This window comes from Temnothorax curvispinosus, unplaced genomic scaffold (genome assembly GCF_003070985.1).
Source record: "Temnothorax curvispinosus isolate PA1 unplaced genomic scaffold, ASM307098v1 QBEX01002587.1, whole genome shotgun sequence".
NCBI classification, from domain to species: domain Eukaryota; kingdom Metazoa; phylum Arthropoda; class Insecta; order Hymenoptera; family Formicidae; genus Temnothorax; species Temnothorax curvispinosus.
In genome coordinates, this window is record NW_020212367.1 from 106,620 (window position 1) to 133,113 (window position 26,494).

Here is a 26,494-nt window from a genome sequence, read left to right on the forward strand (position 1 = left end):
GTTATATTACATCGAACGTATTATTATATAATAAAAATCAATTTATTATACGCAACTTTCGTTACTAGTTACTCGATCTGACAATTCGTTTATTACTTCGCGCTTTCTCAATTCGGAAATAACAATGATGAACGGATTTCATCGGAAATTTAATGTGCGATGGGAAATAAATTCGAATTTGAAAGTATTATAAAAAAAATAATTATCGCCCGTAGATATTGTACGATATAATAATTTATAATTATTACTCGTTATCGCTTCAATTAGTGTATCATTAAAATATATAACGTAAACGATCAATTTCGAGGAACAGCGATTATCTCAATACGTTTATAAGTTATCGCAAAAATTAATTAATTGAATTAATAATCATTAACTGTTAAGAAATAATCACGTTTCGAAGTAATCGATCTTCTATTACTTGCGATCGCGTTTTGAGAAGTACAGAGACAACCTCCCCGCTCGAGTGTCGTCGAGGGAATAACAAAGAATTTTATTATCGTACCATCCCCTACCACCGACCTTGTAACGCACCGCGCGCCGAACACCAAGGCCGCGTACAACACAGTCGTCGTTTGAAATATTTAATTGCTTTTCGCTGAAACTTCTCCGTTTAAATTAAATATTCTGTTTCTCGTATCCGAAAGTTCAACGAACGCGTAATCGCGCATTATAATTAACACTTATTTGAAGAATAAAAAATTAACTCTCTTCTCTTTACTTAATTTTTAATCGAAAAGATGTTCATGTATATTAATTTATTCCTATTACTCTTTTTACTAAAGTTTAATATTGCGCGAAGAATTAAATGTAGTTTTAAACCACGTAAATTTTTTTATAATTTTTCCTGAGTAAAATGATATCGATATGCCTTTAATCATCGAAAAAGTAATCGTTGCAAAAAGTAGTAATAATAAATTATGACTTTCATTTTTCGATTAAAAAAAAATTTTATTCTTCTTTAGATTTAACGTTAGAATTAATAATATCGTAAAATTCGATAAATAAAATTTCCATTAAATGACAAATAATCGATACACCGTGTAAATGCAATCATAATTTGTATCGCGAGAATTCGATGCGATATTATTGGCTAATTTTTATTACTTATTTCAAAAAGTATTATAAACTGTATATATCAATATAAAAGTTTTCGAGTCTAATTAGTCTTCAGAATACGCTATTAAAGGGTTATACAATTGTTGTAGGATGCCTTGTATACCTAGATTCTCTTTCACAGTTTCATATAATGACGTGTTATTATCTTGATTACCTAATAATACGTTGGCGACGCTTGAAGTGTGCGCAATCTAATTACTTTTAATTAGATAAAGACATAGAGACATTTAAAAAACCCATAGATATATTGCTAAAATTAAATAAATTGCTTTTAATTCGAACGCAGATCAATGATGTTGAATTTTTTTCAGTACGATCCCAAACATGTTACGCTGTCTGTCTAATCGGATTTTTCAGTCAATCGTATCAATAGATCGTTTCATATAAGAAATTAATAGATTATTGTGTTTGTGAGAGAGAAAAAATATTACACGCCCATGACTGGACCAGAATTAAATCAAAAGAACTCTTTGTTTGTTGGACGACCGATTTTTACTAAAAAGCTATTTCGGCTTTACAAAATTTTAAGACTTCTATAAAGACATCGAAGAAAAACAATAAGCAATATAATAAACAATATATAGCAACAATTTTTACGCAAACATTGATGACTGCAAGATCATAAAAATAGCCAATTAGATATAATTGTGTTTGTAATATAAAGAGAAAAACCTGTCAATTTTAGAAATTACTATAAACTGCATGGTATCAGTAATTGACTAATTATTTATGCCTATATTGTAGAAGGAAGAATATTAGGCGCAGATAACTAAGCCGAGAATCGAATGCTTGCCGAACCATCGATTCTATCACAAAACTAATTAGGCTCCACGCATTAATATTCTTACATTCTTACACACACTTCCAATACTGTGCTTGTAACATATAATGTGTGTAGTGGTATAGGCGCAGTGGTATAATAAGTGACTAAATGAATAAGCGATTTCATAATTAACAATAACTCTAGTTCAAATGCGTAATATATGTATAGTATTATTGTTGTAAGTTAAATCTATAATAAATAAATTAAAGTCCTTCCGCTCTACAAATAATGATATATCTCGCTATGCCTGTCTCCATATACTATGCTACTTGTATGATAAAATATATGTACTATTCGTAGTCTTGAAATATTTTTTCGTATTTGCGAGATCAATTACGATTTGTTTTATTAACAAGATTGACTCCCCTCGCGTATAACATACGTCAAAGCATCTATATATCATACTTGGCACGTGTAAAATATCGTACAATATCGAATAATGATACGCGGATCTATATGAAATTTATGGATTCAACGACATTAAATCAGGCGGATCGGCATTCCGGTACATTCATCGTTGTTCGATTCACGGTACTGGTTTTCAATCGACGCGTTCTATTTCCGTGGGTTTTATTTTCCGCTCCGGCGTATACGTGTACCTTTTGATTTATTACTTTTATCGTATTATTGATCGATTTAATTATCGAATGACCAGCTCGAAATTTCATGATTTGCATTTTTAAAATATAAATCTAGTTAGAGTTATTATATTTTGCCGCAATAAGAGTCGGAACGATGTAAAAGATACTTCTCACAGTTAAATGTATTATAAAAATTACCTAATTTAATAGTCTAAATTTTTTCTAGCAGTCGAATAAAATTCCGAATAATTTTTACGCAATTGCTAGATAACTTTTAAACTCTGGCTAAAGCTTTCATTAATTTTATTTGTAAATTTCAGTAGGTATACGTCATACTTTTAATATAGAAAAATTTATAGAGAGATAATTTATAACTTATAAATACATAATTTCGTTTTCCTAACGTTAAAATTATTGAGAAGAAAAACGATTTGTCCTTCGAACTTTCACGTACTCGCAATCAGTATTAAAATGACCTCAATCATTGCACATACGATTTTCTTGTTAACAAAATTATCGCGAGCTATGCACACATTTATGAAGATAATAACAATATCGTAATAGAAAATAACAGACGCGCTGTCGGAATTGCATTAACGCCAACAAGCCTATTACGAGTCTAGTTGAAATTGCTTTAACGCAAAAGCGATAGTCGTTCAATAAAATTACCTCATCGCGTATAAACTTTCTGAAAAAAATAAAAACTTATAAATACTTTGGCACAGATAGCTCACGATTGATAAACTTATCTATATTCCACGAAATAATAATACTAAACAAGCGATTCCCACACCTATACATCCTAATGGTTAAATGAACGTGCAGAATCATCATCGGGACTTTAGATAAATAATATATCTATAATACAAGAAAAATTATCCCTTCGTTGATAAGTCAATATTAATTCATATTCACTCTTCAATATATTATCCTGTACATCGTAAAACTTTAAACTATTACATCTGTCCGTGTCTAATGGGTGCATAAATAGCATTTGTACTGATCGTTAAAAAAGAGACGAATCGACCTTGCTGCGCGGCAGCAGAATTACCGTAACACGAGTAATCTTGTCGTTGATCTGCAGTTTACGGCGAAAAGCGATCAACGCGCCGGTTCGTTGAATTATTAACCTCGCTACGCCCCGATCGTCTATTACTCACGCTATCGAACTTATCTCTCATTAGCCACACCACGGCACGGCTCTTGTACGATAAACTGGCCAATCAGAGTAACAGATCGAGTACCTCTCGTGGGGATGATGCCGATTTAGAAGCCAATACCATCGTCTCCCGCATCGTACCGACGCCGCGACGTACGATGAGTCGTCGTTCATTTCAACGGCGAAACGACCGTTTTCCCGTTAACGGGCTCGAGAAAACGATAGCTCTCGCTCGACGTATGCAATAAATCGGATATCGCGTGTCAATTTATAATTGATTGTCGATTTGCTGACGGTGGGAAGCTTCTATCTAGACATGCCCAGATGGAAAACGTACTACAGCGCACGTTCCGTTCTATTTTATAATGTGATTCTCGCGGATTTGTTAACGGGACGAAGATGCTGCAGAGGGAACATTCGTCAAATCGTAATGAAATGTCTATTGAAATGTCTACTTCAAATTGCAAGAAATAAAGAAGTTGCAATATATCGAAAGAGTTGAACTTACCGAAGGATATAAATGAAATATTATGTATAAAGAAGTAAAGAAGCTCAAAAATGAAGTTCAACAAAGCTTTCTCACTTTGGTAAAGCTAAATTCGGTATAAGTCTTAACGTTTGTCTTCATTGCATCGTGTTAAATAAAGTTTCACTTCATTAGCTTATTCAAAAAACTACCTCGTGTGACACGATCGCCCAACTTTACGATGCGTGTAAACACATTTACTAAGATATGAAATCGGTTTTGTATAGGTGAATAATTGACACGCGAGGGAAACTATCAATGGGTAGATCGTGGGTAAAATTATTTTATTCGGATAATCTCAGCGGTGTAGAACCCGAAGTCGGAATTTAAATCGTTCTACGCGGTTGTAAACATGACGTTGCGCGGTTTAGAGACGCGAAACCACCGAGAGTGGTATACCGAATGTATTCGGGTATTCGGTACGTATTTCGAGATATACTGGCGGAAATTTCACTTCACCGGCTCGTAACTTTATACACCGGCGTCTACCGCGGTGAAGGCAAGAAAAGGCTTTCGTATTTATTTATTGCACGTTTGCGGCATTTGCCCAGCTAGTTGCACGGCCGCTCGGGGCGTCGAATATAAATTTCCGATTGATTTACTCTCCTCGCGAAAAAGTCCGCGTATATGTACGCTCTGGTAATAAAGTGCCGGGAGTAACGCCGAGAATATGCATTACTCTCGATTGCTTGTATTTTATAAACAATTTTTTTACTTTAAATAATATCTTTTGTATTAACGTAAAACAAATCTTTTGTATATACATTTATATTAGGTTCTCTTACAATTAGATTAACAGTTTAAATACAATCGGTTGAATCGGTTATAATACAATCAGTAGTATGATCGCAAAGTAATCGCAAGGTGCAATTAATCATCGTGTAATTATCCACGTGAATTTAAGAACACAGCCAATTTAAATAAGTTGCCAAAATATTACCTTTAATATTTTATAATATTTTATTAAAATGCTATAAACACAAAATTTAATAAAAAATAATATTTCTTGAATAATTAAACATTTTTCTATAATATGTGACAGCAAACGAATATTCATTACTGTACTTGTGTATAAACGCGTTTCGGCGTTTTGCATATCTTGTGCAACTGTATTATATCTGTTAAATTTATAAACCACTCCAGTGTTTCTTACCCATGTTACATTCGGGATGTCGAATCGCAAGTCCGCCGCGACTCCGACAAGCCCACCTTCGCCGTTGAGGCCCGCGGCCACCTTATGGAAATTAACGTGGCGCATGGAAATTGATTGCCCACGAGTTCGCGACACACGCGGAGGACCTCCCGCAGTCGTCGGAACACGACGAAGGGTGCGATGCATCGCGCGTGTCGCGTTCGCTCGGCCTCGCCCCGACCGCGGCGCGGTGATCCGGCGAGCTATTTCCCGAAGAATGATTTATTCGGCGAGGCAATTTTAATTACGCGCTGGCACATGCGCCCGCGGAGTAATTGCGATATTAGAGCGGGCTGCGCGGCGAGATCGGCTGCTGAGAAATTACGAGTGCGATGGTGGTCCTGCGTGTGGCTCGCGGTGACACGCGTTTCGCGAATCGCGCGAGCTACAGCCGTATAATCTGCGGACATAATTTAATTCGGAGGAGCAAAAAAACGTGATATAATGACTCTGTTAATTCCTAGACGAAGAGAAACCGATTGATAAATCTACAAAGTTTGACGAGATTAAAATGGTAGATTAGATTAGAAAATTATTATTAACAAACTAAGATATTTCTCATGATTTTAACGACATAATTGCTCGACTATAAGATCATAGATCGATACGCATCACGTGGCGCGCATTTTCCGATTTCATATTATGCAAATGATTTGGGATTGCATGTAAGAGATTGAGATTGAACATGTGTGTGCCTGCGAGCAACAACGTAAGTGGGATATGACTGATGTAAGGGTAAATAGATACATTATACTGAAATCTGTACAAACGGGCTGCGTAATTTTATGTTGCCACGCTAGTTAAGTCGCGTGTTAAAAATGTGAGTAAATAATATCGTATTATAATTACTATAGTTTCTAATTACTAAATAATATGCTCTCTATCGACGCTTATATTCAATAATAGCAGCTTAATCGAGAAAGTAAAGATGTGGCGAACTCAGTTGCATATTGGTGAACTTGCGTGCACATTAGTTGCACGCATGAACGGGCGGCAGGCCACCGGGACGATGTCGGACAGATAACACGTTAATGGAGTTTTAATCCCCAGGTAAGTAATTGCTAATGAGACGACGGGGCATGCAGGCTGGCGTGCTCCATGCGGGAGAAATTATGCCGGAGATGCATCGTGTCGAGCCTGAGACGATATCTCTCGGAAAAGACCGATAGAAAAGCATCTTTGGACATTCCGATGTAATCGAGAAGCTAATGGTGAACGGGAGAATCTAAAGATTCCGTTGTGATTTCTCTCGCAAAATTACGTAATTCTTTGGAATTTTAATAACGAAATTTTGAAGCATAATTTTAAAATTGCACGATTGTATTATTTTGCATTTTTCACGTCAATTTGAATGTATGATTTTTCGTTCCGCAATTGATATTCAAAAAAGACTGATACTCGAAGAATTTGGCGTCTTTCTCGCTTTCATCGTTTCTCACGTGCGCCAGGAAAATCAATTTACCGAGAAAGGAAGTAGGTAAATCAACAAACCGCACGTGCAAAAGTCGGAGATAAACGAGCGAGGAACTTAATTATTATTGTTCCTCGTGATTTATTTTCATCCCGCGCCGGGATGCGATATTGATTATATTCCGTGGCTCGCGTCGAGATATCTCAACCACTCCCCCGAGGTCTCGAGGGGTTAACTGCGGGATGTACGACGCACGCGGAATCTTCAATGTACACCTGCGCGATGCACCTCGTGATGCTCTATAATATAGCTCGGTGCATCGCGCGCATTACGTTTATTTGATCGCATTAAGCCCAATAATATCCTGCATGATATCTAAACCATTTAATGCATGTTTCTAGTTTCTAAAGAGCTATTATTCTATATACTTTCAGGAATCGATTGAAAATTAAGTCAATTTTCTTCTCTAAGATATCGTCAAATACATAGTTCTGTATATTTTATATCTTAATAATATTATTATATTTTTAATATATTTAAATTCTCAAAAATAGATGAGGTATGATCTACTCACTTTACTCATACTTTAATTAATTCAAATGCAAATTTGGGCCAAGAGAAATAAACAGATTTAGCGTCAGACTGCTACATCATTTTCGGAAAGACAAATAACAGCTAATTTGTTTGATAAGCGACCTCAACTTATCGCGATGCGGGAAAAAGTGATGTATTTGCAGATGCGCGAAATGCATAGCGTTCCAGGACGAAGGCTTCAATCGAAATCACGCGGATGAAAAGCACCGGTTGCTCCGGCCCGAGCGGATAGACCCTAGACGAAGGCCGCAGAGTATACGTTGTCCCGATCGAGATAGAAGAGATATATGGACTTGCCGAGCGAAGCTCGTGATCTTAGCCCTTGGCACAATCGCAATTGCTCGCCTATCGTCGAGTGCAATCGAGGCCGGCATCCTCGATTCACGTACTCTTCCTCGCAAAGCATTCTCATTACTCTCCACGAAATTCGTATAAAGGAATGGCGGATTTTTCCCGACGAAACTATTCCGAAATTCGCTTGTCTTTCGACAATTAACTCTCGCTTTAAGTGTAATTAACCAATAGCGATTTGATGATATTATTTTAAGAGTCTTGTAGAAATATAGATATACTTAATAGATATTTATACAAAAATCATGTTAAACGCATATAATGACGCAATTATTTATGAAGTATTCCGAGTAATGATAACTTTTTCTCTTTCTAATTCTCTTTCTTTTTTCTAAGTAAGCAAATATAAAAAAATATCTAAAAACAAGTTTGAAGCACAGCGCGATATATATCATACATGTATATATGTATGATAAGTGTATGATTAATGTAACTAAAAGACCTGCAAAGTAAGGAATTCGATGTTGAACGATGATCTTTAACGCTCTCTATTATATATCTAGAAAATTAATTAAGGGGCAGGTGACCGCCCGCCGACGTAAATGAAAATTCGCGAGTGTGCCCCCGAGGTTTCCTGCTTCTGATATTTCATTGCCGACAGACTCTCCAGCGGCCAGCAGTCTCGGAGTTTCATGAATGAAATCTCGAGATCGTCCGACGTGCAGCGATACATTAACGTTACTGGTCAGACCCGGGTTCTTTACCAGGAATCCTGAACATGCTACAGCCAGGTGTTGAGATACTGCTTCTCTAACGGGTGAATAAAATACACGTCGAACCTGCTCATCGTCTATCATGTTCTCTTATGTTATTGTAAATCGATAAACATCTCGTGATGTATAGATATCTTCGATATTTTGCTCAACATTTTCATATATTCAAGTATCATGCATGTTTATAATGTATTCGTTTTGTTTGAATTATTCGTAATTAAAATATAAGCTATATTTTAATGTAATTAAATATTATATATGCGCGTTATAATCAAAAAAATTTTTCTTAAATTATAATACAAAAAAACATATAATTATTTTTTAATAATTTATCGAATACCTTCCCAATTTCTTCGATCATCTATTTCTTAATCTTTTGCTAAATTAATTACATTTTTTTAAATTTATTGTAATAAAATTACCAAGAGATATTCGCACCGTTCTGTGTGAAATAAGAGATTTTCGAGCAACCGGCATTAAATGGTCGATCGCTGCGCTAATTAGAGACACTTCAATTTAGCGATACAGACACGGTGAATGTTCATTTTACTCCACGATAATTAAAATCAATGAGAGATATATATGTAGGGGACGAGCAAATGATCACCCGTTAGAAGCACAGCCCACGCGCGCTTTGAACGAGACGTGCAGACTCGTTGTATAGTCAGATGGGTATATAAGGAGTTAAGGACCAGCCGCGCGAGAGGGACGGAATAAAGAGGAAGGAGAGGAGGAAAAAGAAGAAGCAGGAGCTGGGCCGCAGGAGTATCTGATGGGCCGATTGCATCATTAGCGAGTATACGTGCTCTCGCTAGTGAATCCACCGGGGAGAGAAGTTAGCTTGGCAGCCGGACCGATCGGCGAGCACCAATTAAATCTGATAACGATGATCTTTTCGACATTCGATGGAAATGATGTAGAGCTTCGATTTCGAATCGCGAGAGAAATCGTAAGATCCACAGGGTGTCGAATGCGTGCCTCGGTAATGAACTACGCTAGGCTAATACTCGTCGATGAGCAACTGTTGGTGGTCTCTAATACGAACATATTTCTGATGGAAATAATCATATCCAATTGCTTCTTATATATAATAATTTTAGAGTTATATACGCTGATTTTAGTATTAATAATGCTGTACAATGTATGTGCTGTAGCATATCTTATGTACTTAGATTCTTTTCCGCAGTTTTGTAATGATATGTATTGCTATCTTAATTATCTATATAATAGATTACTTACACTTCAAGGGTATGTAACCTAATTATCCTTAATTAGATAAAGCACATATAAAAAATTCGCAGAGATATCGCGCTAACTGGAATTAAGATAATTGCTTTTAATTCGCAGATCAATTTAATAATACAAAATTTATTTTATACGATTCCAAAGATATTCTTTTTTTGTTATATTTTAATAAATTGCCTCACTCGATCATTTTATAAACTATATCATGTGGTACTTTTAAGTACTTTCACACACAATTTGGGATAGCGATCGCTGTTGAAAAATCACGATGTCGCGTTGGACATCAGGGAACGACATTCCGCGATTTCGTTGAGTTTTTACGTTGCAGGAGAAACCACGCGAAGAAGAAGAAGAAGAAGAGGGAACCGTGCGCGGGAGACTCGCGAAATGTTCCTGCTAACCGGTGGCGAGCCGCCGTGTGCGGAGAGATTTTATCGGGCCTACGGATCGACCGCACTTCGTACGTCCGCGGCGATTTAAAAAGGAAACGACGTTTTATCGCGCCGCACGATCGATAAGGCATTATTCTGGAATGGAAGCTGAGCGCGAGAGTCTGCTCTTCACGGCTCGGCGCGTAAGAAATGGAGTAACGTGCCCGACGAGATATTAAGCGTCACTCATACTGCATGGCCGAGCTATCAAGAAGTAATCCAAGTACGTACGTGTCGCGGCGATTTAACATCTCTATGTTTTATCAGCGCCGTCGCAGTGTATATGCCACTGATAATCGATGCGTTCCCGATGATCGAGAAGACAGGCCTGTGATCTTTAATCACATTTGCTCTGGCTCTTGATCAAGATTCAATTCCTTTCTTAATGCGAAGGACATAAATAAAGACTGACCAGTAAAAATCGAGCAAGCAAAGAAGCTATACTGTTCACAACTACACTTAAAAAAAATATTAGTATATCTCGAATTTATCAAATTCATCAAAGAATGCGTCGTTAATGCTAAAATGGAGAATTTACGGAACAACGCGGTGCGTTGATAAAAAACGAAGCTATGGAATGTGCTATAAAATGAGACTTTTCCAAGCTCATCGCGGAATTTCATACTTGTGGAATTTCAATCGTCAGATAACACTCGAATTCATGAGCTCGCAAAGTGGAACGTTTGTAATATGTGCCACGAGATCGTTTACGTGGAGATGGGCGCCGTTTCTTATCGACTTGGATCGCGTTTGTTTCAAATCAACACGCCGGTCGATCGGTCGCCAGGATTTCTTAGGATGATCTGGATTCTTCCCTGTGGAACAACTGTTCCATAGCGTGCATGAATAAATTGAAAAGAAACTTCTGCTAGATAAAAATTCGAAGAAATATCTTATAGAAAACTACTAGACTTTAGAAGAAAATGGAACAGTAAAGAGATGCAATGTTTTACGTACAATAAAGATCCGCTGTGGCACCGTATGCTTTTATCTTATTGTCGCTCCTTCTACCTTTATTACCACCTTCTCACATATCTTACTCCCATTTTAAATATAGCTTTAATACGAATATCCGAGCGCATTATTCGAAGCGTCTATTAACTAGAGTCGTATTTCTCTCATATCCGGAATTCGGATGGCTTCCGAGGGGCCCGGTACTCGCGTTTAACATCGCGTCTCCGAGACGCGAAAGGATTCTAACGAGCCGCGTCGAATCCTCGACTCCTCCAGGATCGCCCGGCTTCGGCTGTAAAACCGCGCTCTTTATTTCCCGCCGCTATCCGCGAACGTGCATCTACATCTGCTTATGCAGATCCGCGGTCGCGATACCGCGCGCACACGTGGGCGGACTGCCCAGTCCCTCGCCCTGGGAGATCGACTTATCCGGACGGAAACCCGAGAACCGCGGGCGACGTATATGTACGTCGGGGATTGGCTTCTGGTAGTCGGCGAAAAATGCCATAGGAGAGCCTCTGGGAAACGCGGCGAGGTAATTATCGTCGTTTACCGCGATGGTCACCGGCGCAATGGTTTGTATATACTCGCAATCCACGATGGAAATGCAGCTAATATCGCGAATAGATTTAAATTTGATCCTCAAAGGCGGAATTGTGACTTCATGCATAAATCGCGTTGCAGATATAAAAAATGATAGAGTTGCAAAATAGTCAATGAAAAAAAAATAGAATAGTAATGATATGTGTTCATCATATTAACTTCACCGCTGTTTCATCGAAGACTTTCTAAAGATTCGAGATGATCGAAGAGATAATCGAGAAGATAATCACTTCGTTCAAAACACTGATCAGTTGAGAAAATAGCACGTCGTTTTAACAACGGGTCTTTCTTCTGAACTAGGTCATTCCTTCGAACGAATGATCGTGAGATAAAATATCGCTTAGACTTAAAGAACGTTGACAATACGAGACTAGCGATTCGTCTATGCATAGCACTGATTGCGTTAAACGCAAACTTGTTTACGCATGTAAAAGTCGACTAGATGCCCCCGGGGTAAGTATAGCGCTTTGTGGAAATGGTCGTTCGATATCCCTTTTTGCTGCTGCACGCGTATACGCATTACGTATTATGCAGCGTCTTTCCTGATGCAATCTACGTACAGCCGGCGAGGCGAATGACGCCAATTCTGCTCATTCGCGTGAATACTAATGCGCTAAGAGCGTTTCCCCTGCGAGCCGTTTCGCACTTGCGTGCTTCACAATGTTACGCCGCGTTACGCCATTCGTAATATTCGTGCGAGACGCATTGTGTGTTTATAGCAACCAACGTAAATGGGCAGGGTACTTTGCGCGAAACGCGAGACTGCCGCGCGACTGTGTACGCAATTGAAACTTTCAGCATAAACAATTTAGCTTTGGCTATTAAAAATATAAATCATGATAGCGAAAGCGATATTCCAAATTTCAAAAATTGTATAAATCCAAAATGTTATCCCACGTGAAATAAAAACAAAGGACTATCAGTAATTAAATCTTAAAAAAAATCTTAGATTACAGACAGATCTAAATTCCTATATTAAAAGTAAAGTTAATTAACACAAAAGCGAATTTTTCCAAAGATTGAAATAAAACACGAAAGGTCGAGATACAGATGTCGGCACCGCAGAGCAGAATGTCGCCGAAAAATTTGGGGGTGCAGATTGATTTCCGAATTTCTTTTTCGCGGTTACAATGACCCGAGCGCAAAGGTGTTTCGCACAGACAGAAGTTAACGTTATACTATGCCCGCCGACTTCCGTCCACCGATCATCATTACTCAGGCGTAATGTGTATACATTATCCGGCCGGCGTATGCATGTTACATCGTCATTGTTGCGCATTGTAGGCGCAGGTGGCTTAGCCAAGAGCCTCTTTCGCGAAAGGAATTGCCGCGCTCTCCGGTAGCGAGAGGCACTTTTATGAAGGTAATAACCGAAACGCACGGATTCTATTGTCGAACGCGTTCGTAACAATGGATGAGAAAAATATCCGTCCATTATTGCAAATAGCCGGACATTCTGCGGATCGAAGGGCTCATAAAACGCTCTGAAAATGCCCTGGTTCATAACTCGCGGAGTAAAACGAAGAGATGATGAGCTGAGGAAGTATCACACGTGTTATTGCGTTTTATCGTTAACATTTACGCAGCATTAGAAAGATTAGTATTTGCAACAATTTACAAATATTTATGCAAGCTAAGACGATAATTGTTAAATTAAAATTTTCAAGGATTTTTTACTTAATGTCGATGACTCTCGATAATGAAAATTATAGAAGAAAGTTTGAGAAATTAATGATAACGATATTATTTTACGCCATTTGTAGATTTTCTGAAGTTAAAGATTAAACTACCACAGGTTGAAAAACAGATTTACTGAGCGATCTCAAAATCCAACGCAGGAATAACGATGACTCGCTTACGTGGCATCCTCGAGCTTTCCTTTTTGTCGACCTTCTCGTTTGCTCAAATAAAGACGGGAGTTCGTTTTGGCGTGTGTCCCGATTAAGATTGTGCCGCTAATTGTGTCCCGACCGCATCAGCAGCCTGCGTGGCAGCGGTTATTTCGGTACGTTCAAATGATGTGTATGGTGCGATTGTATTTATCTGAACTTCATGCACTTATTAATGATTTTGAAGCAAAAATCTATCGGTAAAAATAGAGCGTTGTGTAAAGAATAAAAAATAAATTCTGGATAAATTATGGTAGACTTTTCTTAGCACGATCTCTTCCTCCAAGATTTTAATCCTTAAATTTTTCATAAAACTTTAATCCTAAACAAGACGTTAATAAAATTTTCCCTTCTTTATGAGTCCGAAAATATATTATTCTGGTGATTCTCTAAACCCTTGATTTTACGAAATTAGATTAACCTTTGGATTTTATAGCTTCTTGGTTACGTTTCGATTTTGCAGGTGTCTAAAACCGCAAAACACTTTCGTTCGAATCTATAATTACATGGATCTGCGGTTTCGTGTATCTAATTTTACGGGCCTATTTATCGTAAATTCCACGGAATATACCGCGGATATCTAATTAAAATAAACATAATATTATAGATCCTCTTGTGTAAGATACGATTCCAAAAACCTGCTTCACACAGTTTTTATTTTCAAAAATGTTTCGCGGCAAACATTCTTTTTTACATAGATGAATATGCTATACGACTTCTCGATCTACAAATTCTTCCGGTTTATAAACCGCCTTATCTCCCGGTGTTTATTCCGATAAGCGAGCCTTCGCTGCACTGACTCCGCGAGGAACGCGAGAATCCGCGATTCCGGTCCTCGGCGGTGGAAAATACGACCTTATTAAGGTGCTACGTCGTAGAGTATCGCGCGACGCGATTTAAGAACGTCGACTACGTTTAATTATGCCCCTTAAGTTAGGATAAAGCTGCCTTTGGACACCACGATCGAATGGATCTGTCGCGCAAAAGCATGCACATACGTTTTTCTCTCGATTTCTCTTCTTTGATTTACTCAATTGCGCTGCTTAATATTTGCATGTCCATTCAATTCTACCGTGGGACACATACGTTTGAGTTAGCGCGTTGCGTTTGATTGCATAAGCTGAATTAATGTATCCTGATGATGCAGAGGGAGTAACTAATAAGCCAACGATACGGAGTTTATCACCGAAAGATTCTCAGGGAATCTCATAGAGAGTAAATACATTATAATATTCAGGAGATTCGGAAAACTAGAAAAGTACAAATGCACCGCATTGAATGCTAATCACAGGATGACAACTCATATAAGTTGGAATTATCGATATCTTGTACATTTAATTGTGCTCATTGGATTTATGTTAACTTGTTATTTTTAAGCAAACATAGTTTCTTTCCTAATTAAATAGCGGTTTTGATATGTTAAATCGGAATGTTGGAAATTTTCTCAAATATCGCGCGGCAATTCAAGAATTTAAATTCTACACATAATTATTATTATCTTCTTGATATTTAAAAAAATTTCTCTTCAATATCGCTGATAGTATGTTAATTAACATAAATATTAATATCTGTATCGCACTATTAAGTCTAGAAATTATAGAATTTAATAACTCTAAGTTTGCAGAATTTATAGACTGAATGAAGTGATAACATAAATAAATTTATTTTATAAATATGAATCTTATTTGAATATAATTTTTAATAAATAATGATAATACTTCTGTCTTATTTTTTAAATATCTAAAGATGCATATCGCAAATGGATAGTTCATCGACACCGTGAAAATTTATTCCGGGTCGCTGCCAGTTGACACCCGCCTCTTTTTCTCGCTCAACAATGCAGGCGAGATGATTTTGCAAATACTGCAGAAATGCTCAACCGATCGATATATCTAGGGAGCCTCGAGACCTTTGACGCACAGGCGGCGCTGGTACAATTTAAAATTTACAATTCGTGTCTCGATCGCCCGCCTACGTTATTCACGCATGAGCAGTCTCTTTGCATAACTAAGGATAAGAGAGTAAATACGTCGCGCTAGTGGAAGATATATTTAGCCGGCAGAACAAGATCCTTATAAGCTTATTAAAAGAAAATTCCGACTTAACATTTTAATATCGAGCTATTAATCAAAGAAGAAAGTGCATGCTAAAAAGTACTGAAAATAAATATCCTATTAACACAACTAAATTTACAAAATACTGATTCATCTTCATCTTTCATCTTATTTATGCAAGTTGCTATCCTGCGATTAGCATTCAATGACGTGCATTTTGTTCTTCGCAGTCTCTCTCTCCCTCCCTGACGTCGATTTGCGTATTTCTAAACTTTCACTGGTTACAATCGCGAAATCTCAGCGATTCAGTTAACAATTAATCACGAGTATCCGCAACGCGACATTTACGGGCCATTATCGATAGTCCCGTGCACATCGAATTAATTTCTCAGTCGTCGAGGAAAACCGCCGCGCCGGTCTCCGTTTACCTCGCAATATCTCGATATCGAAATCGCGAATACGTAATGCTATTTCTCGTTAATGCTACTCACTGTGATGTATATGATGTAATTTTCTTCTAAATCTCTTAGGAGCAATTTGCATTAGTAAAACAAATAAAAAGTTTAGCATAATTGAAAGATATATTGCCGTAACACATTGTAAGCAATTATGTTACTAAAATGAAAATCATATTTTTAAAATACAACATTTTAAATCTCGGAAAACAACTTAATAAATAAATGAAATCACATGTACAATATAAAGCTGAAGCTCTTTGCAGGTTTGCTTATAAGACATCATACATGATTGAAGTGCACAAGTGTATAGCATGCGCAATTGCAGGACGAAATGGCTGAGTTTCCGCGACTGATAGCAATAATCTGACAGGTGCATCAACGTCATTTATGTCGCCATTGAGGCGATCCACAGTTAAACGGAGCGTATCATCCGCGCAGACGAAAGAAAGAAGTAGGTGGCATCCCATTGCAGGAAGTTAATTAACATCGCGGACGGTTCTCGGGAGCCTCAGGTTGGAAACGAGACTAGATCTAAATAAACCAAGAACTCATGAACGGCGCGCCGTGTCTCGCGGAGTATCTACCTGCGTATCTGATGCCACTTATGACGTATGCTTAAACTAACGCTCATTGCTTACGAATAGTCGATCTTAAAGTCAATCCTCATTACCGCAGAAATTCATCATCCCTTTCCGCGTTGTCCCCGCTCGGAGAAAATAACGTTTGACTCTTCTAATTACGTGAAAGTCCGAAGTTCCAGATGAATTACTCGGAACGCAAATTAAGAACGATTCGACGTGCTTTTCTTGAAATTTAATGTCCACAACTATCCGAATCATAAGCTTTAAAAAATAAATTAATATTATAAAAAGAATGTTTCTTATTCTTCTCTTAATAATATCTCGTATATTAGGGTTTTTGCATCAAGTTATAATGATAAAAAAAAGATTTACGCATTGCGGTATTATTATTGCCTGGTTCAAAACTACGATATTAAATTACGATACGTGGACCGGTCGTTTTAGCACTAAGTCGACGATATTCCGATCCATCGCGATCTGACGATCCTTCCCCCGTAACGGGATTTAGGAGCGGCTGTAGATTACGCGACCGGTAGAAACCTCCGCGGTTATCAGCACGATGACGAGAGAGCGTCTCGGATCCGGCCGACGACGCTGAATGATTGCGATTTATGGGATTCCTCGTGGTAGCTGGCGATCTGGCGAACCGATCTCAAGCGTTCCCGAGCGGAATTTGCTAGCCGACTCAATTGTAAAGGTGCCGCCACAACACGAGAGGCACATCCGGATTTTACGCGCGGTCTTTACAAGATCATTCTTCTCGTCCGCCTCGCTCGTCAGGGACGTTAAATTCCGACATCATATCGCGGTTTTCTCGGCTTGGCTTCTCGTCGACGCCCTTACTTGCTTGTAAACGTCTTCATAACGTTTTAATGCGACCGGACTATTACGTTGCACTACGCTCGAGTTATCTCGCGCGATGAGCTTTGCTCTTGATGCTCCTCGTCGTCTCTGTCTGTTGAATCTAATTTACACGGTAACGTCGCTTTTTGCCTCGCCTTTGCGGCCGGCTCCGAGTTGAAGTTGTCCGACACTTCGTTTAATCGCCTCCATCTGTCTGTGCTGCGCATATTCAATTCGATCGTCTATCAGCAATCGCTTATGTAGCTTCACGCAAGGCGTTAAAAATCAATTTATGGAGTCAGCGATGCAGCGTTAATTATCAAGGGTTCTTATTACTCGCATTTTTTTTCTAATCTTGTTAAATAAAGCTATATAAATAAGTTGTATAATATAGATAATTATATTAAAAAAAAAACATGCAACTTTTGTAAAGTCTTATTTCCATTTAACTTTTATGGTTTGAGAATTGCACAAGAGAGATGAACGAAGATCGATGCAGCGTTTGACGATCCGTGCGAAACAATGTGTACTCGTAAACGCGCGATCGTAAATTAAAATTAGCCTAAACGGATTACGCGAACGGTATTCCGTAATAAAAGTTCGTTTCAGTCCCGTAAATCTCAGGCAGCGTTCTAAACTGCCTGTCAAGGTGGATAAGTGCAGCGTACTTAGAATGGGTCGGGATAAATATCGCGAGTTTGCGTTAGAGTAAGATGAAGAGCCGCGCATTACTCTTCGCATTCGTGTCTTGAACGCAGGCAGATACGGGACCTTCGTATCGATGTACGTAAGGCCTTTCTCAGGGCCCACAATAATACTGTGATTAATCTGTTAGATAGATACGTATAAATTGTATTTTATTGCAATTTTAAATTAATGAAATGATAAATTCATTGTAATTAAATTGCAATCGATTATGATATTTTTAAGAGAGAGAATAATTAGATTTTTGTTATTCTACAAAAGTATTTTAGTGATATTTTCTTAACTTGATAATTTAACTATTTTACAATAGAAAAGAAAGATGTTGAATAATACTCAATAAGAATTAACTTAAACATGTTATGTTTAAGTTCTATGCTAAATATGGGTGTGAAAGCAGGTAAATTTCGTAACGCAAATTTTGCAGCTATTAAAATTAGTAAGCGCATAATTTGCTTCTAGACTTAATGACGCGATTTCCTTTTGAAAGAAATTAAATTTGTTAATATTTGCGCAAAACTTGTCCTAGTAAGTCCTAGTTTATCGAAAAATGTGAGAGATTATTAGTTCTCATCAAAGTTTTCATCATATTAGTTTTATTTTAATAACAATCTAAAGTAAATGTGTGATTAGTTTTTATAGTAATTATTCTTAAAAGATTTGCGCACAATCTACTTTTTAATTTTAAAACTGTGTATTGTTTGTTATTTTAATTTCATTTCCAAATCTCTTTCAGAGGCAAGAGAAACAAACTCCTCGGAGATAAAGGTCTTCCTATGCGGTAATAAAACATGGCGGGCTTACTTTGTATCGCGGCAAAAGAGTCAGGGCCCGATAATAGAATCTAAAAGAAGCATGCACATACCGCTGGCGGCACTTACCTTTGCAGCCATCCGCCGACAAGCCGTAGTGGTCCACGTCGCAGCGATCGCACCGGAAGCCGACGACGCCCGGCGTGCACCTGCACACACCGCTTACGGAATCACAGGACCCGTCGATGGCACCCACGTCGCAGTCGCATTCCCGGCAACCTGCGGTCACGTTCCCGTAGCCCTCGATGCAGGAGGAACAGTCACGATCGGTGAACAAAGGTCTGCAAGGACACTGACCTGTCGTCTGCTCGCACTGAATCGAATTGCTACCGAGGGAAGAGCAATTGCATGCTGAAACATAAACGGTACGTACACTCGCAATGTATCTTATTAACGTAATTAATGACATGTCCTATTAATCTAATCGTTAATTTTTTTTGCAATGAAACAATTTTTAATTGTCACTATTTTCAATACTTAAATTTTCGTGCAAGGGATTGAAAATCAATTTTAATTATAGAAAAAATAAAAAATAAAGAAGATTGTAATGATTTTCAAAATATCAGAGATCCGAAGTGATTATTAGCAATTATTAAGCAATTTTGGGATTTATAAAGATTGTTGCAAAGTGGAAGTGCTTACGCATGCAATTTTGGTCCAGAGGATTTCCGAAGTGCGCTTCCTTGCATCTTTCACACTTCCAACCCTCGGTATTGCCGCGGCATTCTAAACAACGACCCGTTTCCTGGTCGCAGGTACCACCGTTGCAAGGACACCGTTCGCAAGTGCCGCCAGGTATCAGAGGATTACCGTAGAATCCTACATCACAACTTTTCACCCAAATCGAAATTAAAGCTTTCCGATTCAATAATAATATTTTAGTACCTAATGATTACTACTCGAATGTACGCAGATTAAAAAAAAAAAAACGATTGCGTGACGCCTAATAATTATAGCCATTAATAGAAACTATTCTTTAATATATTAAATTAAATGTCTATTATACTCATTTTGTAATATATATTTTTTTGATTCGTAAGATTATATGGCCTTTTATAGAAGATTACAAAATTGCAAAACGCGCGTAATTGCAAGAAAAAATCGTGACTGATTAATTTGCTTTAAATAATTCAGTCGACACGTTTGCATATTTGTTATTTGTATTTGCGATGTGTAATTGCTCTATTTTAAGATTTTATAAAAAATTTGTTATATATTCTTACGTTTCGCAATGATCTCCGGTGTATCCCTCGGGACATTGCGTGCACACGTATCCGCTATTCATGTCAACGGGATTTTCGAGCTGACAACTCGGACTGAAATTGTTAGACTCGACGGAAAGTGGACACGCGCATTTCTTACAGTCCTCACTGGTGCCTCTCGTTGCGATACCGTAATACCCCGTAGCGCAACGACCGCATTTTGGGCCTGCCGTATGATGTTCACACGCCTGGAAATTATGCAGACGACACACCACGTAAATTAAAATTAAATATTAGCCTATTAGAATCACGAACACAAATCAAATTTACGATTGAAAGTCTTAACTCTTCTAATTAATGACCAAAATTATTTAATTTCTAAAGAAACGCAGAAAAAACAATGATTTGAATCAAAATCGTAATAATATAAAAAAAATGAATTTATGTAAGAAAAAATGAAGAAAGCTAGTTTCGCATATAGTCTTCTGTTGTTGAATTTTAAAACTTGAAAAATCTTTTCTTCTTTTTTAAAAAGTTAAGATTTTTTTTTTTTTAATAAAAATGAGCTTTAGTTTGCGCTCGCCCAATACAAAGATCGGTCTTTTTGTTATTTTTACTCGCTATTTTTCCTCGTTAGATTTACTCATAAAAACATGTGTATATAAATGTACAATATGTAATGTGTAAATGTACATGAATGTCCGCGCAATGTGTTGAGCTCAGATCCATGGGTCTGTTAAGCCCAAATGACTGTACGAATCAGTCATCCCTGCGGGAATTAAGTTTTCCTGAAGAAAGTTAACTGCATGGTGTCGCTCTCTATACAGCGCGAGTACGCAACGAGTGAGTAAAGGATTTTCGTTAAATGCTGAGTCGATAAAATAGCTCGCGCGATCTATAGATCTCGTGAGATCGTGTAGATCTCAGAATCCATGCGAGCTTACGTATTTTAAGCATGCTGCTGTACCGGCTGAAGATCAAGCTGAACATTACCCGTAGCGAAATGTTGAAGGTAACAGTAAAGCCAGTTACACACTGGGAAACTTTTCTTACGTATTTTGTATACTACACATCGTACATTCTTACTGAGAAAAGTGAGAAACATTTCGTTTATTGGCGTAATAAATTATTCGTGACGTTAAAAAATAATTTACATTGATTGCGCTAAAATTTATAATATTAAATTCATTATATTAGTAATTTCTTTTTATGTATTGTTTTTTTTATTATACTATTTTTAATATTTTTAATTACGGACAATAAAATAATAGTAAACCTTTTTATTAGATTTACGTTTTGTTATGTTTCGATTTTTATTTTATATTAAAATAAATCGGGACTTACCCCACATTCACCCAACACGAGGTCGCAGAAGCCCGCGTGGCCGTTGCAGTCACATTTCACGCATATGTGATGGTCCTGATGATCGGAACCGTTGACGGGCATCTTCACGTATCCCCAGGCACATTTCTCGCATGACGTCCCTGTGTATCCCTCGGGACACTCGCACATTTCGACCAGATTGTCGGTTTCGCCATCCGGCGATAATTCGCCCACTGTCAATATGGCAGACTGGAGACTAAGAGGAAACAGAAAGATCGCTTCGTTACGCGTTACTATAAAGCTAAAATCCACGCGCGAGCTATACGTCCGATAAAGAGTTGGAGATTTATGCACCTTCCTTCGATTTGCTCCGTATGATATCGCGCCCTTATCATTAGGTACTTGAGATCGGCGAGAACGCGCATCATCTGCGTCCTCGTCACGGGATCGCCGCGAAACTCGGTTCTCCTCAATCTGGTCGGGATGTCCTGAACGTCGCTTCGCACGTGAAACCAGCCTTGCTCACGTAAAGGTACCGCTATTTCAGCTTCTTGACCATTGTACTGTTCCTCGCCGTACGCTATGCGCATCCCATTGTTACCCTTCGCGAGTAATGTGAATTTCATGTTATTAAATATCTGTTTTCTTCTTAAAATTTGGATTAAATGTGCGGAAAAAAACGCGAGAGCGGATATTTACAACTAGAATAACGTTGGGCTCCATGGTCGGTTTACCACTGGTGTCGCCTCGCATGACAACCCACGAAACGGAGTACGTGAGATTGTTGCCGTACGAGGATACGCGATTTCCCGTGTAAATCTGTGGCGCCAGCCAGAAAGGACTGTCATACTCGACGTCGAACGCCGTCACGGTCAGCCATTCGTTGTCCGTGTCCAAGATGGGAACGACTGCTCGAGATGCGTTCATGTCGGTCACCAACCAGTTCTCCAGCGTAGAAATCTGGGAAAAAATCGAGTCACACGGCCCACCTTCCGTTATTTTATCACCGAGATCTATTGTCGCTATTTCAATTTTATTTCAATTCCGTTTCTCGCAAAGTCGTATTAAAAAAAAGAACAAGATGCTACCTGGCTTTTTAAAGAAACATTTAATTTATTGTAATTAATATTATTCATAACCTTAGTAAAACATAATTTCTTTATCTTAACCCTTCGCAGAACACGTGGAGGTTTAAAGACCCGGGCAATATTTCAGTTTTGAATTTTTCGGAGACTTTACGGACTCATAAAAAAAACCCAGAATCAGGTATATATAACGGTATAATAGATTGTTAAAGCCTTCGAAAGTGTACTTAAATTTTTTCAGATTTTTTATGGCACTGTTACAGCTTGAAAATCTTAACTGGCCTAAAAGACCCACATGTTCGACGGAAGCAGCAAAATTACACATGTTCTGCGAAGGGTTAATAATTAAAGCTTCGATAAATTATGTGCCATAAAAAAGTCTTATGCATATTGCCTGCCTATTATGATAACGTAGTTCGCGTTTTTTATTCATTCCAGTTCAACGCCATTACCGTCACTGTAATTGCGGGTCTGCAATTTATCGGCGAGACTGATAAACTGTAATTGTCTCCTTATCCAATTTATCATGCGCAACGAAGACGTCGCCTAAGATTAACGTTCTAAACCGAACGACATACTCGCAGGAGAATGTCAACTGATCGTTCTGAATTTTACACCTGTCAACCCGATCTTGACACTTGACAAACGAGGTTTTTCGCTATAAATAAGGATAAATCTTATCTCTTATACGTATAGAGTTATCTAAGATTAACGACTTCTGTTAACAAAATGTCTCAATAAGCGACGAATTCCTGCATGCTTTTCATAACTGAAAAAATTCTATCTTCTTCTGCTTAGAAACTCAATTTTGACAATATAATTATTTCAGTTTCTAACTTAAATTATACGTAATTGCATTGAGTAATTGAAAATATAATTGCGCGAGGAAAAAAAGTGCGAAATCACAAAATTAAAAAACTGCAATACTTAAAATTTTCCCCATTTTAGTAAAGTCGCCACACATGTTAGAAAAGTTTATTTTCTATTATAAAAAAAAACTTACCATGCTGTATGCTAATCTCGCGGTGGTGCAGCGATCGGCTACGTCGAAGCAATAGCAGGACATGCAACCATCGAGATTATCCTTCGTGAGCGCGAAGTATCCGGGCTTGCAACGATCGCAGAAATCCCCGGCGACGTTCGCCTTGCACAAGCAGTCGCCCTCGCAATCGTGGGACGGCAGAATCCCGCGGGAGTCGCAGGGACACGGCATGCAATCGGGAAACTGCCGATAACCGGCAGCGCATTGATCGCACTTGTATCCCGAATATCCCGGCTTGCATTCGCAGGCACCTGCTACCTGGAGCACGATCGGTGTTTAGACCGATTAGGATCGATCGTGAGAACGGCCTCGTTTAGAAATCGCCGGGAATGGATAATCGATGCGCGCCGCGCGTAAATCATGATCGCGCAAGCGATTACCGCGCGCGCGGCTGATGTTCTTCCGAGATTTGGCGAAAATAGCCGCGGCAAATTTACGTCGGACGGAGGAGAAGCGAACAATTTAATATTCCAAGGAGCGTTAATCGAAAAATTTTTTTATATATTTTTTTTAATTTATTGGAAAGATTGAATATATATCGGGGTTCACAAAGGAAGAATTTTAATTCGCGTAAATATTTATCTTGATATTTTTTATCGTGTGATATAATTGTATATTGTAACGTTTTTGCTAAGATATTTTTATGCAATTGAAATTACAGGAAACCCTTACCTTTCCCATACGCGTGTAGGAATCGTCGGGAGTACAGTAGCCTGTACTGCCACGTATGTTGCAGTCGCAGGGCAAGCAGGGTTCAGGTGCATCAGGTGCAACGCCGTTCGGCCTGTAGTAGCCGATCTCACATTTTTCGCAGTTAATGCCGGTCGTGTGTTCCTAAGATTTTGCAAATGTTATCATCGCGAATAATATTTCGAAATGTTGATATCTTGATAACTTATTTTTTATCTGACACTCTTGTTAGATGTTGAATATCAACAAATTCCTAGATATTATGGCATTATTAATCACAAAGGTGTATATTATCTGTAATTTTCTATCAGTTATCTCAAGGCGCACCTTGCGCACGTAAATGTACAGAAAATACTTGACTTCAAACACATTATCAGAGTTATCACGCAATTATTATTCTGTGATTAATTATTTCCGTAATTAGAGAATTATTTCCAGGGTGCATTTGTCACTGTAAAGCGTGTTTGATTGCGGTTAAAACGGACGATTCGCGTCTTGTCTAATTTCTTATCGTCTCACCGTGCAATTGACGCACACACCACCGCCTCGGTATTTCCCACGGATATCCATGGACATTCTCCTCTCGGCCACTTCCTGGTCGTATTTGCAGGACGTTGCATGGCCGTTGCAGTTGCACTTCTCGCAGTGAAAGCCCTTGCCAGCTGTGCCGGGCTTCCACGGGATCTGATTGTACATGGGGCAGCATTTTTCGCATCTTTCGCCGCACGTGTGGCGCTCGCATTCGCATTCCTGATGCTGGGGGATAACGCGAAATGCGCCTATCAGATACCGCGAAATATCCGTGTTCTTAAGTTACGCTTATCTATTAAGTCATACGGCGAACACGCGCGATCTATTGCAGATACATTGCAGATATGCTGCAGAAGATTTGCCAGTTACACTCTGTAATATCTCCGCGTAATTTTGCTCATTCTTGAAGAAATATTTGTGGAAGCTTGCTTATCGTAAGGTTAGTCGGAATTTATGTCATCGTTCTGTTTCTTTGATTTGTCAAATTCTATAACGTTTCTGATTACTAAATAATTATCATTAAGAAATTAATAAGAATAAAATTATTTAGATAATCTAATTCGTTAATTCGTCGTTGACACATAATTTTTAATAACAATTTAGTTATTTTTATTAATAATTTTTCCTTCATCATTGATATATTTTATGATGTAAAGTAAATGCAAGTCGTAAAAAAATGTAAGTCGTAAACCTACACTTTAAAACGCAAAATTAAGTAATTGATCTAATTGTTGATTAGTCATATGAATCGAAGTATTCAGTAATGTTACCAGCTAGCCGGATGTTACCGCATTGCGAAGTCATAAAGACGAGACTTCATTGACCCAATCGTCTATCCGAACGCGCAAACGATATGCGTATAATCGCGGAAAACTAAATTGCCGAGTATAAAGTGGAGTTCACGTTGCGCTCGACGTTATACCGGTTTACGAGTTTCACTTTGTTGTTCAAGAAATTCAGCTATTGTCAATATCGCGAAACTATAACGTTTGCGATCAGCAAATCACCTTATCACAAGATATGGCAGAAATACAAATTATTATTGTCAATTCAATTAAATGAATACCGCTCGATAGTAAATTTTGGATTCTCGATAAGCAAGAACAACTGTTCCCTTTCTTCTTCCTTCGTAACATCGAAAATTATACGATTGCACGTGTGAATATTGGAGTTATAATGAGATTATAAAACAAAAACAACTACAAAAACTTCGTAATTAATTGGGACACCGCGAAAATTCCTAACAATAAAATCAATAATCATCTCGGAGTGTAAATAATGGCAATTAATATCACCGAATAATTTACTTTCTCTGTCGAATAAACTTTTTCAATTTACTCTGCAATTATCGGAGCGTACAATTAAATTGGACCAAAGAAATCGCGCGAAAAATTAGCGCCAAAAATAAATTGCGGCAGGATTAATGAGCTTCGATTTTACCGAAATATCGCATCGCGCGTCCGATAAACGTGAATGCATGCATGCGGAAGAGCGAAAAGGTTAACGCGACGCGTGTGGCCTTATCATTGACGTGACAAACGAACGGGCCGCACTCCGGTCAATTGCAATATCCCTCCGTT

At 38.2% G+C, this 26,494-nt stretch overlaps 1 protein-coding gene across 1 annotated transcript in view; it reads right to left on the reverse strand.

Moving 5' to 3' along the window:
- LOC112451810 (laminin subunit alpha-1) overlaps positions 1–26,494 on the reverse strand; it is a 143,632-nt gene that overhangs the window by 64,610 nt on the left and 52,528 nt on the right. The window contains exons 5-13 of the mRNA XM_025011694.1: positions 24,903–25,139; positions 24,366–24,527; positions 23,655–23,951; positions 22,266–22,526; positions 21,921–22,168; positions 21,588–21,822; positions 20,265–20,491; positions 19,684–19,871; positions 19,111–19,392 (exon numbers count right to left, since the gene is read on the reverse strand). Of these exons, the coding sequence (XP_024867462.1) occupies positions 19,111–19,392; positions 19,684–19,871; positions 20,265–20,491; positions 21,588–21,822; positions 21,921–22,168; positions 22,266–22,526; positions 23,655–23,951; positions 24,366–24,527; positions 24,903–25,139 (2,137 nt within the window). The remainder of the gene's footprint in view (positions 1–19,110; positions 19,393–19,683; positions 19,872–20,264; positions 20,492–21,587; positions 21,823–21,920; positions 22,169–22,265; positions 22,527–23,654; positions 23,952–24,365; positions 24,528–24,902; positions 25,140–26,494) is intronic.